Source organism: Puma concolor, chromosome B3 (genome assembly GCF_028749965.1).
Source record: "Puma concolor isolate L17-30 chromosome B3, mPumCon1.1.hap2, whole genome shotgun sequence".
NCBI classification, from domain to species: domain Eukaryota; kingdom Metazoa; phylum Chordata; class Mammalia; order Carnivora; family Felidae; genus Puma; species Puma concolor.
Window position 1 is genome coordinate 34,220,497 of NC_141672.1, and position 13,754 is coordinate 34,234,250.

Genomic DNA, 13,754 nt, shown 5'->3' on the forward strand with positions numbered 1-13,754 from the left:
AGCAAGTAGGCGGTGGGGTACAGCCACTGTAGCTTGGCTCTCTAAAGGTGTTCTCAAAATCATAGTCCCTTTGGTAACAATAAAACAAGGGTCCAAGACTCAAGCACACATGCTCTTTGTCCTAGATGCCAGAATTCTTAAGCTCTGCCAAGTCAAGAAGGGAAACTTTCAGAAAGATACCTCTGTGGAAAATGTCTGCTTCAAACATTTGAACTCAAAGGCAGTTGCCAGGGGCCATTGATTTAAAAATCCATGGAAGGTTATGGGGTGGGAGGCAGGGAGAAAGTGTGGAGGGAAGAGCAACAGGGCAAGAGGAAGGTTGAGGGAAGGAAAGACTGAATACGTCAGTCAATTCTATGGTAACTGAAAATTCCAAATTATTTACAGCAGCAGAAATTAGGAAAGCTCAATCATTTATATGGCAGTTGACAACCAATCATGCATTAGATAATGTTTAACATATCATAAAATGTTATGATAACATAATCAGACTTACCAAAATTCAAACAATTCTAGAGGTATATTTGATTTGTTTTTCCTCACACCTCCATCGTGTAAATCCTTTGTCTGCTTCCCATCCCCCTACACCTAATTTTGTAAGCCATTACAATTTTGGAAGGATCTGAAGCCCCACCGCACCTACTGCCCCAATCAGGTTGAAACACAAACCAGCATTGTACCATGTTATGACCCTCTTAGCCACAGCGGACCCTGGGGAGAAGCAGAGACCACAGGCCCGGGCAGTGCACCGCTTGAGCGAGCATACTCCCCTGGCAACAGCAACCACATGACGAATTCTCCAAGCTGGATCTGCTTCAGCCACATGTGTGACAAGCTGTGCTATTCAAATCACACACACAGACAGGGCAAGGAGCAGTTCTGAATCACAGTCACATGCCAGGAGGATTTCTCAGCCAAATAATGGCAAGAGCAAGAGGAAAGAAAGCAAGAAGCAGCTCATCATCGCCTTCCTAATGTCCCTGGCCCCAGGGTGGGAGGTGCTGTTCTAGTATGTAATTCAGTAAGCTTTGGAGGTAAGCTAAATGACATTCTAGATCCAGTCATCCTTGGGGAAAAATTGGCGAGGAAGATAATAAGGACCATTCATTGCAAGCCAGAAGAATCATCACTAAGGCAAGGCCTCACTTTCCAGCACTTCATTTGATTCCTAAATTAAAAAAAAGAAAAAGTGCCTACATCTCAGAGGACATGGTATAGCAAAAAGACTTAGGCCTGGAAGTTAAACAGACTTGGTTTCAAATCTTGATACTACCACTGAATACAAGTTATTTATCCTCTTTGCTCAGTTTCTCTATTTGTAAAAAGGAGACTATACCATCTATGTTAAAGGCTTGTTGGGTCAGCGCAAATAATGCATGTAAAAAGATCAAACATGATGCCTGCAACCATCAGTAAGCAATAAAGACTAACCCCCTTCCCTTCTGAGACAATGAAAAGGGCTTTACATTAGTGTTGCCTGGAGCACTGGGTCTGAGCAAGGATGCTCTTCACTACCAAACTGCGGGACCCTGAGATGGCAGGAAACAGGTCTCCACATGGCTGCCTCCTTCCCTCTGTTCCACTTTGACTTTTGTAAAATAAAGATGAAAAGGTTAAAAAATATGATAATCACAAAGCTTCTCTCATGCCAAGAAGACCAGGCAAACAAAAGACCAGAAAACTCCAAGCTTCCCAAGCCATCATATGCCTTTAGCCGATGAGATAGGCAACATGAAGCTCAAGACTAAGGGTGACCCTCCATGAGCACAAGTGACCATTTGTGGGAGAGGGGCAGAGAAGACAGCCTTGTTTGCAGGATGTTGTCTATAGTCATTCAGCTGGGAAGTCCACACTCACTGTGAAGTCCAACTCAGAAAAAGTCAAGTATTCACATGTCTGGACCAAAGAGCTTAAAATGCTGACTTTCATCTGGTAATTCATCGCAATGTGGGGTGGGATGATGCCATATATATATATATATATATATATATATATATATATATATATATATAATTTTTTTTTTTTTTTGCAGAATTCTGTAGGACCTCTTTATAAGCCACTGAAAGTTTTAGAGGATATAAATACCACTTTGCCTGCAAACCCAGTCATTTGATTGGGCTAGGGGACATTTTTGCCCAAAGTTTTCCTATTAAAAGTCAGCACAGTAAAGTGAAAATAGCAACAGATTAGGAATTAGGAGAATTTAATTCCAGTTCCATTTCTGCCACTTATTACTTGTGTAACCCTGAATAAATCACTTAACCTCAAATTGCTTACCCCCATCTGTAAAATGAAATGGCCAGAATACAGTGTGGTTCTGAGGACCACCCTTGTGAGAATCACCGGAAGTGCTTGCTCTTGCTGAAGGGTCACTGGGGCAGGGCCTAGGAAGCATCATTAACAAACACCTGTGATTCTTAAGCTTGCTGTAGTTGAACATCACTGGATAAGATCATCTCTAGGAGGCAATCTCAGATGGAACATTGTTGTATCCTAAATGCCTTTGTTCTAAGTGAAAGCACTGGTTCATTTGTAAATCAGTTCATAGTTTATGTAGCTCTTAAATTCTTCTCTCCCCTTTGCTTTTCCTAACCAAAGATGTTGCCCCATTTTCTTCTCAGTCATAGCTAACCAAAGCCAAAATACAACATCCTGTCCAACCTTCATTCTCAAATGAGCCAAATGCATTTCAGTGTCCTTGACTCCCAGGTCACTGCCTTGTCCAAGAGATCTCATAGCTATTTCCTATGTTGTTTCCCAACTGAAAACACTTCTCTTCCCTAGCCGACAACAAGGTCTTCAGTTTGGTTCCAAAGCCCTGTGTCTCTTTCACTTCCTGCAACAGCTGAGATTTCTCTGGAAATCTCTCATTCACATATTTGCCCTGGTTTACTTACTTAGGGAGTTAGAGCTGGAAGGGTCACTGCATAAGGGGATTTGGTACCAGACAGTGTGTAAAAATAAAACTAGTCAGAGCTAGAGGAGAATGACAGAGGTGATAAAATACTGGTAAGATGAGTGGCTCAGTAAAGGGAAAGACGCCTAAACACTCTGCGAGTGGATCAGTCACTCAGCCCCTGATGGTCAGAGATGGTGATCCTCAAAGAGAAGGACATGTGGTAATTCCTCCATGAAAGCAAATATATTTGATTTACAGTACTATTCTTTATTCATAGATAATGTCTTTTCTATTTTTTTGGTGTGCAAGTAGCTTTTCCTTTTTGAAATGATGATAACACTTAATTTTGTAACTCCACTTGCTAAAAAATGACATTAAAAACCCCATGATGGTCTCCCTCCTTGTTTTGTTTTGATTTTGATTTTAATTTTTCTTGACTCCATGTGGCTCAAAATCTCCTAGGAAAAACTGACTTTGCCCCTCAGCAAAGGTACATTGTCTATCATGGCCAAGGGAAACCCCCATCAGAAACATGGCAGCAACTGTATTAATGAATTTTTAACTGTCAATTTCCAATGGAACCCCTTCAAGGGAAAGTTTTATCTACTTGAGCCCATTCAGAGGTAGTGTTATTTTTGAGTACGTTGAGTTTTTCCAGAGGGAGTCCAATGAAGTTTGGTTTCTTTTGTAGGTGGTGGGAGAGGCATTGATATTCCTATCTTAAATGTGGAGACAGAACCAGGAAGTGTCCCCTTGGGTGTCTATGTTGTCCTTTCTCAGATGGAGCTTGTCTTTATGCTCTGAGTCTTAGCTCACTGCATTCATTTGCTGTTACTGCATAATTTCAGGTAGGATTTCCTCAGATTTTAATATATTTGCCCGGTGACCTGAAAAAAAAGAGTCCTTTTAAAAGTCACCATTTTGGGTTCTGCTTTTGTATATTTTCCCAATCTGTTCAATACCTGTTAGAGCACTTCTGATGGAAGAGTGTGGGCAGGGGTTAGATTTCACACTTGAGCAGCTCTGAAAAGGGATGTAACATTTATACCCAAGGCAATGTACCTGGCTGGGATTCTATGTTCCTTTTGCTATTTCTGCAGACATTTATGCTTAAAAAGAAATTTCTCCCATCCTTGCAGCCAAACCTCTCCTCTGGTTGGATACACACACACACACACACACACACACACACACACACACACACACGTCTCCTGCCCTCCATGTCCTCCTTGCCTAAAAACAGCAGACAGGCTGAGATAGAAATAGAACAAACACAATGACCTGGAACCATTTTACAAAGAGAAATGAATAACCATTTCACTCATTTTTGAGTGAGGGCAACTAAGCCTGAGTTCCTCTGGAGGAATCTGCAAGTAGTGAGACATAAAACTGATTCCATGAGGTAAAACAGCCTCTTCAATGTCTTTCTTTGGGTGAATATGATTGTATGCGTGACATTCTTGCCCCAAACCTACACTTCAGCTTATCTGGGAGAAAAGATTTCTCATCTCTTTAGTTAGTCAGCGCTCCAATAAGCCTATCCAAGCACAGATAGCAGAACTCATGACTTGTGGAAGATGGCAACAAAGATTTCTTATCCTTTCCCTCAGCCAAAGACCCCTTGCTGCCTGTTCCCTTAAAGCAGCTGTGGAGCCCCTCTCCCTCACTCAGTCTGGGTCCGTGTTTAGGGCTCTGGTTTGCTTACACAGTGGAATATTCCAACTAGGATTTCAAAGGAAGCCTGGCTACCACTCTCCCAGAGCCCCCAGCAGGCTGGTTCCACAAAAAGATATTCCTATATTCAGTCTTTGTACAGCACTTCTTTATAAGTATCTGCTATAATCGTCAAGGTCTAATGCCAACCTTTTTAACTGACAATCACTGGCACTTTAAGGGAACTATTAAGCTGCGTAATTCAATTCTTATGGGGAAGAGTGATTCCAAATAAGCTATATGGCTTTCTTCCTTAAGACCGGGTTCATGCATAGATAGGAGTTTCTCTCTCTTTCTGATTTTCAAAATAAATGTATTGAATGTATAAGTGTCAAGCATTGTTCTGCCTCTGAGGGTACACAAATAAGATTCAGTCACAGTGCTCAAGGGGTTGGCAATCTGGGTTTCACTCACGCAAGAACAGAGACAAGTACTAAGTGCATCTGTGGGCAAAACTGAGGGAAAGGGGGCTGATTAAGTCTGGGTGTCAGGAAGTCTTCACAGTGATGGTGTTTGAGTCTTTTAAAACACAAAATGGATACTGAGAGAAGAATTATATCACCAGGAAGGGGACACTAAATACTTCCAAAATGCAAAACAACCTGGGACCTTGAGGAAAACCTAAGGATTCCAGTAGGGATCAGGAGCCTGAGTAGTATTATTGGTCTTGTCAACAATTTACTGGGTACTTTAGGCTCTTCCCCCAAGTGTTCTTCTTTATTTTTTTTTTAAGTTTACTTATTTTGAGAGAGAGAAAGCATGAGCAGAGGAAGGGCAGAGAGAGAGAGAGAGAGAGAGAGAGAGAGAGAGAGAGAGAATCCCAAGCAGGCTCCACACTGTCAGTATAGAGGGCTCCAACTCATGAAACCATGAGATCATGACCTGAGGGGAAACTGAGAGTCGGACATTTAACTGACTGAGCCATCCAGGTGCCCCTTCCTCAAGTGTTCTTTAACTTCCAGGTGACTGCTATATAAAGGATGAAAATATTATTATAAAATCCTTTTAAATAAGCCTCCTATATGAATAAGTCACCTCTTCCCCGTTCGTTGAAATGAGAGAGTCATAATATTTCATCAAGAGGATGTGAGGCTGTAGTTGGGATTAATTTACTTCATTACTTCTTCCAGGGCACTGAAAAATTTGTATAATCCCCATATGTGGTTTGTAGGAATGGACTTCATGAAGATTTGATGAGAAATAGTATGAATATTTCATCAAATTTTTCATCTTCTTTTCAAGTATTAGCACCCTTACTTCAGCTTTTCCAGCCCCTCATGGCAGCCCGTATGGTCACTGCAAGTGCCTCCTGAAGGAAGGTCTCAGCCCATCCGTTGTGCATGCTGTGGCCTCAACAACCCCCACAGAACCTTCTCTGCAGTGGGGTCTGCCCTCTCCTCCAAGCTCACTGAACTCATCATGCCCTGCGGCATGTACCATTCACACGGTCACCTCTTTCCCCAGTAGACTGTGAACAACTTCAGGGCATCAACTTACTCCTATTTTGAATCTCTGGCATCTTACATGGTGACTAGTGAATGAGGTGTCAAGTGAATGAGGGCACAGACCCTCTGCTCTTGTGACAGGGCCAAACCCAACCTGTGCCTTCTGAATGTGTGATTTGCCTTCTTTTGCTGTTCCTCTTTACCCCAAATCTTCCCTTTCTTTTCTCTGTAACAGACATTTATCTATTTAAGGCACCGGTTTTCAGCCTTGGCTGCACAGTAGAATCCACTTGAGAGAGCTTTACAAATAAATAGTTGTGCCCAGCCTCATCGGCACAGATTTTGATTTAATTGGTCAGGGTGGGGTTCTGGTGTTGGTATTTTGTAAATGCTCCTGTGATGAGTCTAAAGTGCAGCCAGGCTTGAGAAATACTGATTTAAAGTGATACTCAAGCCCCACCACCTTCTAAAAAGACTAATGTGCCTCTGATGAGTTTACCTTGCTCTGGATTCAAAGCAGGTACCATTTTCACCACTTATTAGGTAACAAATCAAACACTGCCTTGTGACAGTACTTCGATATTAGTTTGTTCTTGAACTCCTGCACTTCGTTTTGATTGTTTATGAGTGTGCACACATGTATCAGCTCTCATACGAGACCAGAAGGACCTTGAAGGCAGGAACTGTGTCTTCTCCTTCTTTGCATCCCCATGCCATGTACATGGTGGACCAGAAACATATTTTTGATTATTAAAAAAAAACCAAAACAACTCAAAATACTAAAAGAGAAAAAAAACCTAGTAGAAGCCACTTTAATTCTACTTTAAAAATATGTCTTTGGAAAGAATAAAAATGTTGCAAAAAGGGTGGGGCAGGATTGAAGCAGACTCGAAAAAGAATAAATAAAAGTCAAATGGAAAAAAAACTAAATTAGTCCAAAAGAAAATGTTTCCCAGTTTCTTAAGAGGGTTTTTGCAAACACTGAAGCAGAATAAACAAGAGAATTAACTCGGCTTGTGCCCTGATAAGGAGATTTCTTTTTTGGTTATATAATTTTACAAAGTTTCCAGGGTGTAAAGAAAATAATCAGCCAGGGAGGACTCCTTCCCTTGGACTTTACAATTCAGCTCTTGGTTTAATCGGCTCGAAGAGCTGCTCAGTTTGACCTGACCTCCTTCCAGCCCTGTGATCTCAGACTAAGCCTCACATTCAAGAGCCCTGGTGTAGAGCTCAATGTCATAGAAATGGGATAAAACATAATCCTCATTCCGTGTCCTTGATCCCTTGGTGTAGTGGCCTCTGTGCATTGGTGGGGGTTGGGAGAGCTATGCCTGGTATCTTCTCCTAGTGGTTGGTGTTCCATAGATCTGCCAACGCTAGAATGATCTAAGCATGTTCCCCTACTAAGTAGTGTTTTAAGGAAGTACTATTTGGAACAATTGCCTTAAAGACTAGTTTAAGCCACTGTTTTGTGCACAGATCCCAGAAAAGGTTTATCTTCATATGGCTTCTCTACTTTGTCATGAAGTAAGACTACAGGAAAGGCTCAGTGTCTCATAATGCACACCTTCTACTAATGCAATATAAGTTCATCAGAGAGAGAGATGTTTTCTATATCAAATTTTATCCTAGTTATTAGGCCACAAATTGAAGGACTGGTCCCCAAAGGCATGCACATTTCTAGAGATTGATTAAGTATAAGTTCTCTTGCCTGGGTTGGCCATTTTAATGCTGGTCATATTTTACTTTGCTACAGCATTTTATTATATTTTACTGTTTTATGTACATATTTTACTAATTTGTGTGTGAAAACATCATTCAAAAGCATTTAACTCTGCTCTTGATTGATTAGCAATGAAAGTAACATGTTGTTCTTTGTAGATTAAGATAACACCACTGACTCATTTGATAGGATATGAGTTGATAGACTGTCACTGATCCATCCATGCTGTGCTCCTCGTTCTTGTGACTAGTAGCTTGTATTTGACCTCAAGAGCCAAGAACCGAGGGCCACCAAAACCCTGCAGTTACTAAAGAGACATAAAATAATAGCATTTGTCCTACCAGCCACTTCCTGTTGACATTAAAAACATGGAAATGACTGGTTAATTTATTAAAACAAAAGGAAAAGAAAAATATGGATCTAGCTTCTTTATTTACTAATAAATGCTAGCTAGAATTGGTAAAAACAGGATCTGGGAGCCTGGAATCCATGATTCCACATACAATAGACTACATCACAAAATCAATGTATGCCATCTAAAACCTAAAAGAGAGATAAACTACACATTGTCAAGGAGAGGAGTTAAAGATCCATGAAAATGAATGGATTTAACACTGATTCACAAGGACTTTTGCTTCCTCAAATAAGAATGCAGGTAGTAGTGCTTGACAATCTTTAATGATATCCCTGATAGCTGCAAACGGGGTCTATTTAACATAATTTATAACATAGGGTACAAACCAAAGGTCATTAGGTTCCACAGGAACATCCTTGGATATGTTCCACTGAAAAGAGAAGTAATGGATTCAGAACCCAGGATACTTGAATCATCGGGGAAAAGGTATCACTGAGGTAATGAGCACGCCAGGGCCTGAAAACTTAAGAATGTTTCCCTAAATGAAAACAAGCAGCTCCATCTTCTCAGAACATGGCTGACTCAATCATCAAGCTGGAATGTTATTTACACAGTCCCAAGCAAACCAAGAAGAATCCTCTGGTCTGTAACCGAGGGCACTTGGAAAGTTAGGTCTGGAACAGGCAAAGGCTCAGGTCTGTTTCTGATGATTCCTGACTCCTTGAAAGACAGCCAATTTACCTAATGCAGGTAAAGGGCAACAACTCCCTGCCACCTCCCCCAGAAAGGACGACCAGCGTGATATTTCATGTCTCTTTAGTTAATAACTTGGGTTGTAATATAATCAGCAAGATGGGCAAATCTGGGTTCTGAATTTTGCCCCATCCAGCAAATCATAACAATCACCCTGTCTTCTTCCTCCTCCTGCTTGTGGGAGAGGTCATGCTAGAACCTGGTCTACACAATAGAGTAAAGCTGCTGTTAGACACTGGGAAAAATAAGTTCCCTAATTATGAAATATTTGAGCAAAGGGGTCAGACTGTGGTGTCACTTCCTTCAGAGTAAAAGAGAAGATTAAGAACCGAGTAGAAAGTAACCTTTCTGGATGGAAGGTGGGGAAATCTTACTTGAGGCCAGGATAGAAACCCTACATAGGGAGCTCTGAGAGAGCTATCATCCTTTTGGGGGTCTCTCTAGCATCCTTCAGTACTGGAACCTACTGGTTTAGGAGTTAATGCACAAACAACCAGGGTCTGGGGAATGGTTTAATCATGTGGCAGAATCTGTCTGGCCTACAGTTTTCAAACATACTAACCTCAAGAAAAAGCACCATCACTATTTAATTTGTACACAAATTATCTAGTCCTCAACAAACACCAGCTAAGTAAAATGATCATTCACCTTTTAGAGATGGAGAGTTTGAGACCCCTAGAGGGGTGGACCTTGGTCACTTACAAGCCACTGGCAAATATCAGGAGGCATGTTAACTCAATGGGCCCTGTTTTTAGACATGGTTTCCTGTGAGTGGCTTCTTTCCCACTTCATTGTAACTGCTATCTTTACCTACCCCTCACAGTGTTGGCCCAGGACAGACAACGTGGCCAGTGCTTTCAGAAGATGAACACTCATATTGCTAAGTACATCTTGTTGTCTGACCTTGACAGTCAGAATACATTGCCAAAGCACTCACCTGTCTTCTCTCTGAACCAAGGTACTGGAAAATCAGCCGGGTGTTCACACTGTGACTCCAGGTGTTTCCTAGGGCAGCCGTCACACAGCTGGATCCAGAAGGGCCTGAAATGAAACAGGGCAAAGCCATGACTATGAATGCCCTTTCTTGTAATGGTGTTTCACATAAACAAAAGTCCAGTCATTGCTCATTGCTTAGAGACGACTGGGGGGCTCAGTTCATTACCACAAAAGTTGACAAATTAGAGAAGGAGAGGGGTTAAGGGACATGAGACTAAAAATAAAAACCAGCATGAATTTCCTTCAGCCTCAGTGAAAGCGACCACCACTGGGCTAAAAGATAACAGAGTTATATATCAGTAAGAGATTGCATGCAAGGCAGCTTGGAGCCATTGCTAGTAATAAATCGAGCCACTCAACATCCACAGTAAAAAGGCATAATGCTACTACATAGAATAAGAGCCAGTTATGAAATAGTCTTAGTTTAACAGAGTTGTAAGACTTTTTTAGCTTGACAAGAGTCTTAACTCAATTTTCCTAATCAATGTAGAAATGGTGGAATATATGTATAAAATTCCTTTGCCCTTCCAACCCCTGCACACACACACACCCAGAAGAGAACTCTGGAAGATCTAACCATTTCATGTCTCATCTGTTTTAGACATCCTTATCCCCAGAGAAACATTTTTTCACCTTCTAAGACTTTCCTATAAAGGAGAGGAGCTGAAGTATTCATCTGAGTTTCTAGTCTACTCCAGGTTGAGCTTCAGCTACCTTACATCTCCAGAGCTTTGTGGATCTCTCTTGATGTCACCAGAAACTATTCCTGCTCTCCTCCTCTTGTTCCTCCTTAGAGGCAGGCTCATGAGTCCCACCACTTAGAAGCCAGGCCCCCATCATATCTGGCACATCTTGAGGTCTCCTCTGAATTCCTGTGCCCACTTTGGCCCTGGGCCATGGGAGGAATCTTAGCCCTAGGGGGGCAAAGTGAGACATTCAGTTTGCCTTATATCCACAAGATGCCATATCTTTTAAATGAGGAGACTAAGAACAAAGAGGCTGAAGTCCACTGAATTAGCTAAATCCACACGAAGTCTTGACCTTCTCATTCATTGCCTGCTTATTGTATCATTTGATTTTCACCTCTCAGTCTGGAGTAGGAATTGGTCTTCTTTTCTGGACCAGTCATCTTTCAGGGTGGTTTTATCAACTTTGCATGGCCTAACACTCCTGAGCCCAAATATTATGGCAGATGAAGGTGGGTCTGTGGTTCTAGGCTGGAGGTGATTTTGTTGGCAATATCTAAGTGGAAGAGCTACTGGCATCTAGAGGGCAGAGGCTGGCGATGTTGCCAAACACCCTGTAAGACAGAGGACAGGCCCCCATAACAGAGAGTTATCCATCCCCAAACATAATAGTGCTGAGATTGAAAGCCCCTGGGTTAGATAACACCAACCATACATTTTCTCTGGTTCAAGCAGGCACAGGAATGAATTAGATAGAAATCAACGACTGGGACCTCAACAAGCCTGGGAGTTTCAGAATGAAGAATTTAGCATAGGAAAGAACAAAGTTCAGGGTGACCTTGCTTCATTATGCACATAATTTAAAACATATACAAATTTACTTGGAAAACACACGATCTAGACTGTGCTCATGTGATCACATCACTCCCTTACCTAAACTCCAGCAGCAGCCCGCTGTACTGAGGAGAAATACTAACTCCTGAACAATGCATCCAGGGCACTTTGTCATCTGCGTCTGTGTCTCTCTCTGGCCCCATTTCTCTAAGCATTCTCACTGGGTGGTCTCCTGTAACCTCCTGACTTCTCTGTCCCCATTATCCTTGACCTCTTGTCAGCAGTTGATAAAGCTTCCCCCTCCTTTGGCATACTGCTTCTACTGGACCAAGTGGAGTATTCTTTTCCTTCTCTGCTACTCTTCTCTCTCTCTTCCTAGTTGTGGGTGGACCTCAGGGGATGGGCCATGACAAATTTTTCTCCTACCACCTAAGTGCCTTCAGTGGCTAGGAAGGTAATGTCTATTAATAAAGAGGCCAGGTGTTTGCATCTTAAAATACAGGAATTCTTTACTACCACAAAGTGATACACTCTCTCTTCCATTCTTCTTGAAATACACAATCCTCTCGTGTTTCATTTTCCCCAGTTTGACAGAGGCGTATTAACAGAGAAATACTTTCTCTTATAAGAAAACCAACCCTGCAAAGGCAATAGCAACTGATTGTTCTTTTCTTTTTTGCATTTTTGTAAAACAGCTTTTTTGAGATAATTCACACATCATGCAATCCACCCAAAGTGTACAGTTCAATGATTTTTACTATATTCGCAGTTGTTCAAGCATCACTACAACCCACTTTAGAACACTTCATTGCCTCAAAAAGAAACCCCATACCCCTTAACTATATAAGCCTCAAGCCCCTGTTTGCTGTCCCTCAGCCCTAGGTGACCATTACTCTGCTTTGTGCTTAATATTAAGTATCAGGAGATGATGGGGAGTAGAGGAGACTGTGGTGAATGAGACAATCCATCCATGACCTCAAGGCTGCAGACCCTGTCTCGCTCTAGCTATTATTATCATGTGACAATATGAGTTCATAGTCAGCCACATCTTTTGACTTTTAAAAGAGAAGCCAGAAGTCCATGTTTTAAGTATAATCTACAGATTTTAAAATGTTAGTTTAATTAAAAAAATTTTTAAACATACAAATGAACATAATTATGAGCCATATAGGACTCATTCCCACCAAGCTTGCAATGTCTGCTCCATATGGATGTCCTCACTGTTGACAAGGATGTGACCCCAATGTGATGATTTTGTAGCCTTTGTCTCAATCTGTGACCGGCTTCAGCACCTGTCCTCCATTTTTAACAAGAACTACAAGCCTGACATAATGAATAGCAGCACTATTAATTCAGCATCTTCAAATCAAGCTCACTTTTTCCATTATAACTTATTCTTCCCTCTTTCTTTGGCCTTCTAGTTAATCTGGTTCAGAACCTCAGTTCCATTTTTAAATTTCTCCTTCTCCCATGCTTCTCAGTTCCAATAAATTGTGATGTCCTATTGATTTAGCTGTAAAATCTCACCTATATCCATTCCCTATCCTCCATTCCTCCTACTCCAACCTTAGATCAGGTCCACATTAGCTCTCACCTGAGGGTGGCTCCTAGAGCTTTCTAACTGATGTCCATACTGCTGTCAGTTCCTCAAAGCCCATCCTCTCTTCTGCCTGATTAACCTCCCCAAGTCACATCTAAGCACACTTCCCTGCTGCTTCTCAGCATGCTCAAAAACTTTCAATGGCTCCCAAGTGCCTCCAAAGAGTTCTACATTCCCCAGATTGGCATTCAAAGCTCTTCCAGCCTGTGCCTGATCTGTCTTTCCACACCACTTCCCTCCATTCCACTTCAAAGAGACTTTGTTCCAATTCAATCACTTCTTCCCCACATCCCCTCCACACCTGAAATGCCTCTGAGTCCACATGTTGTCTTTGATACTACTTCCTGCGTGCCACTTCCTTGGTCATCACAGACGTAACGTCTTCCTCCTCTAAACTCCTGTAATACTTTATTTCACTCTCTCACGCTATGCCATCTCTTTCTATCCTGTGGTATATTACTTGTGGTGTGCTTCTCTTATCACTCCTAATACATACTTTAAGAGGCCCAAATCCATGTCTGATTCATGCTAGCATGCCTGAATCACTTAACTTATGCCTCATTCTGTGTCACTGACACATGGAAGATAATAAATACTGATTCAATAGTCAATAAGTTATTCCTACCAAACTTGGAACCATGTTACTATATATTCAGTTTAGCAGCAGATTTACATTCTTAATTTTATCTTGCTTAAGCTAAACTTAATGGCATTTTTGCATTTTTCAAGCAAATTGTAGAAGCTTGTTGC

The 13,754-nt window shown here is 41.6% G+C and overlaps 1 protein-coding gene across 8 annotated transcripts in view; it reads right to left on the reverse strand.

The window, feature by feature from the left end:
* RAD51B (RAD51 paralog B) overlaps positions 1–13,754 on the reverse strand; it is a 647,682-nt gene that overhangs the window by 112,416 nt on the left and 521,512 nt on the right. For all 8 annotated transcript variants that reach the window (XM_086709448.1, XM_086709453.1, XM_086709450.1 and 5 more), the window contains exon 9: positions 9,826–9,929. In XM_086709448.1, coding sequence (XP_086565574.1) covers positions 9,826–9,929 — 104 coding nt within the window. The remainder of the gene's footprint in view (positions 1–9,825; positions 9,930–13,754) is intronic.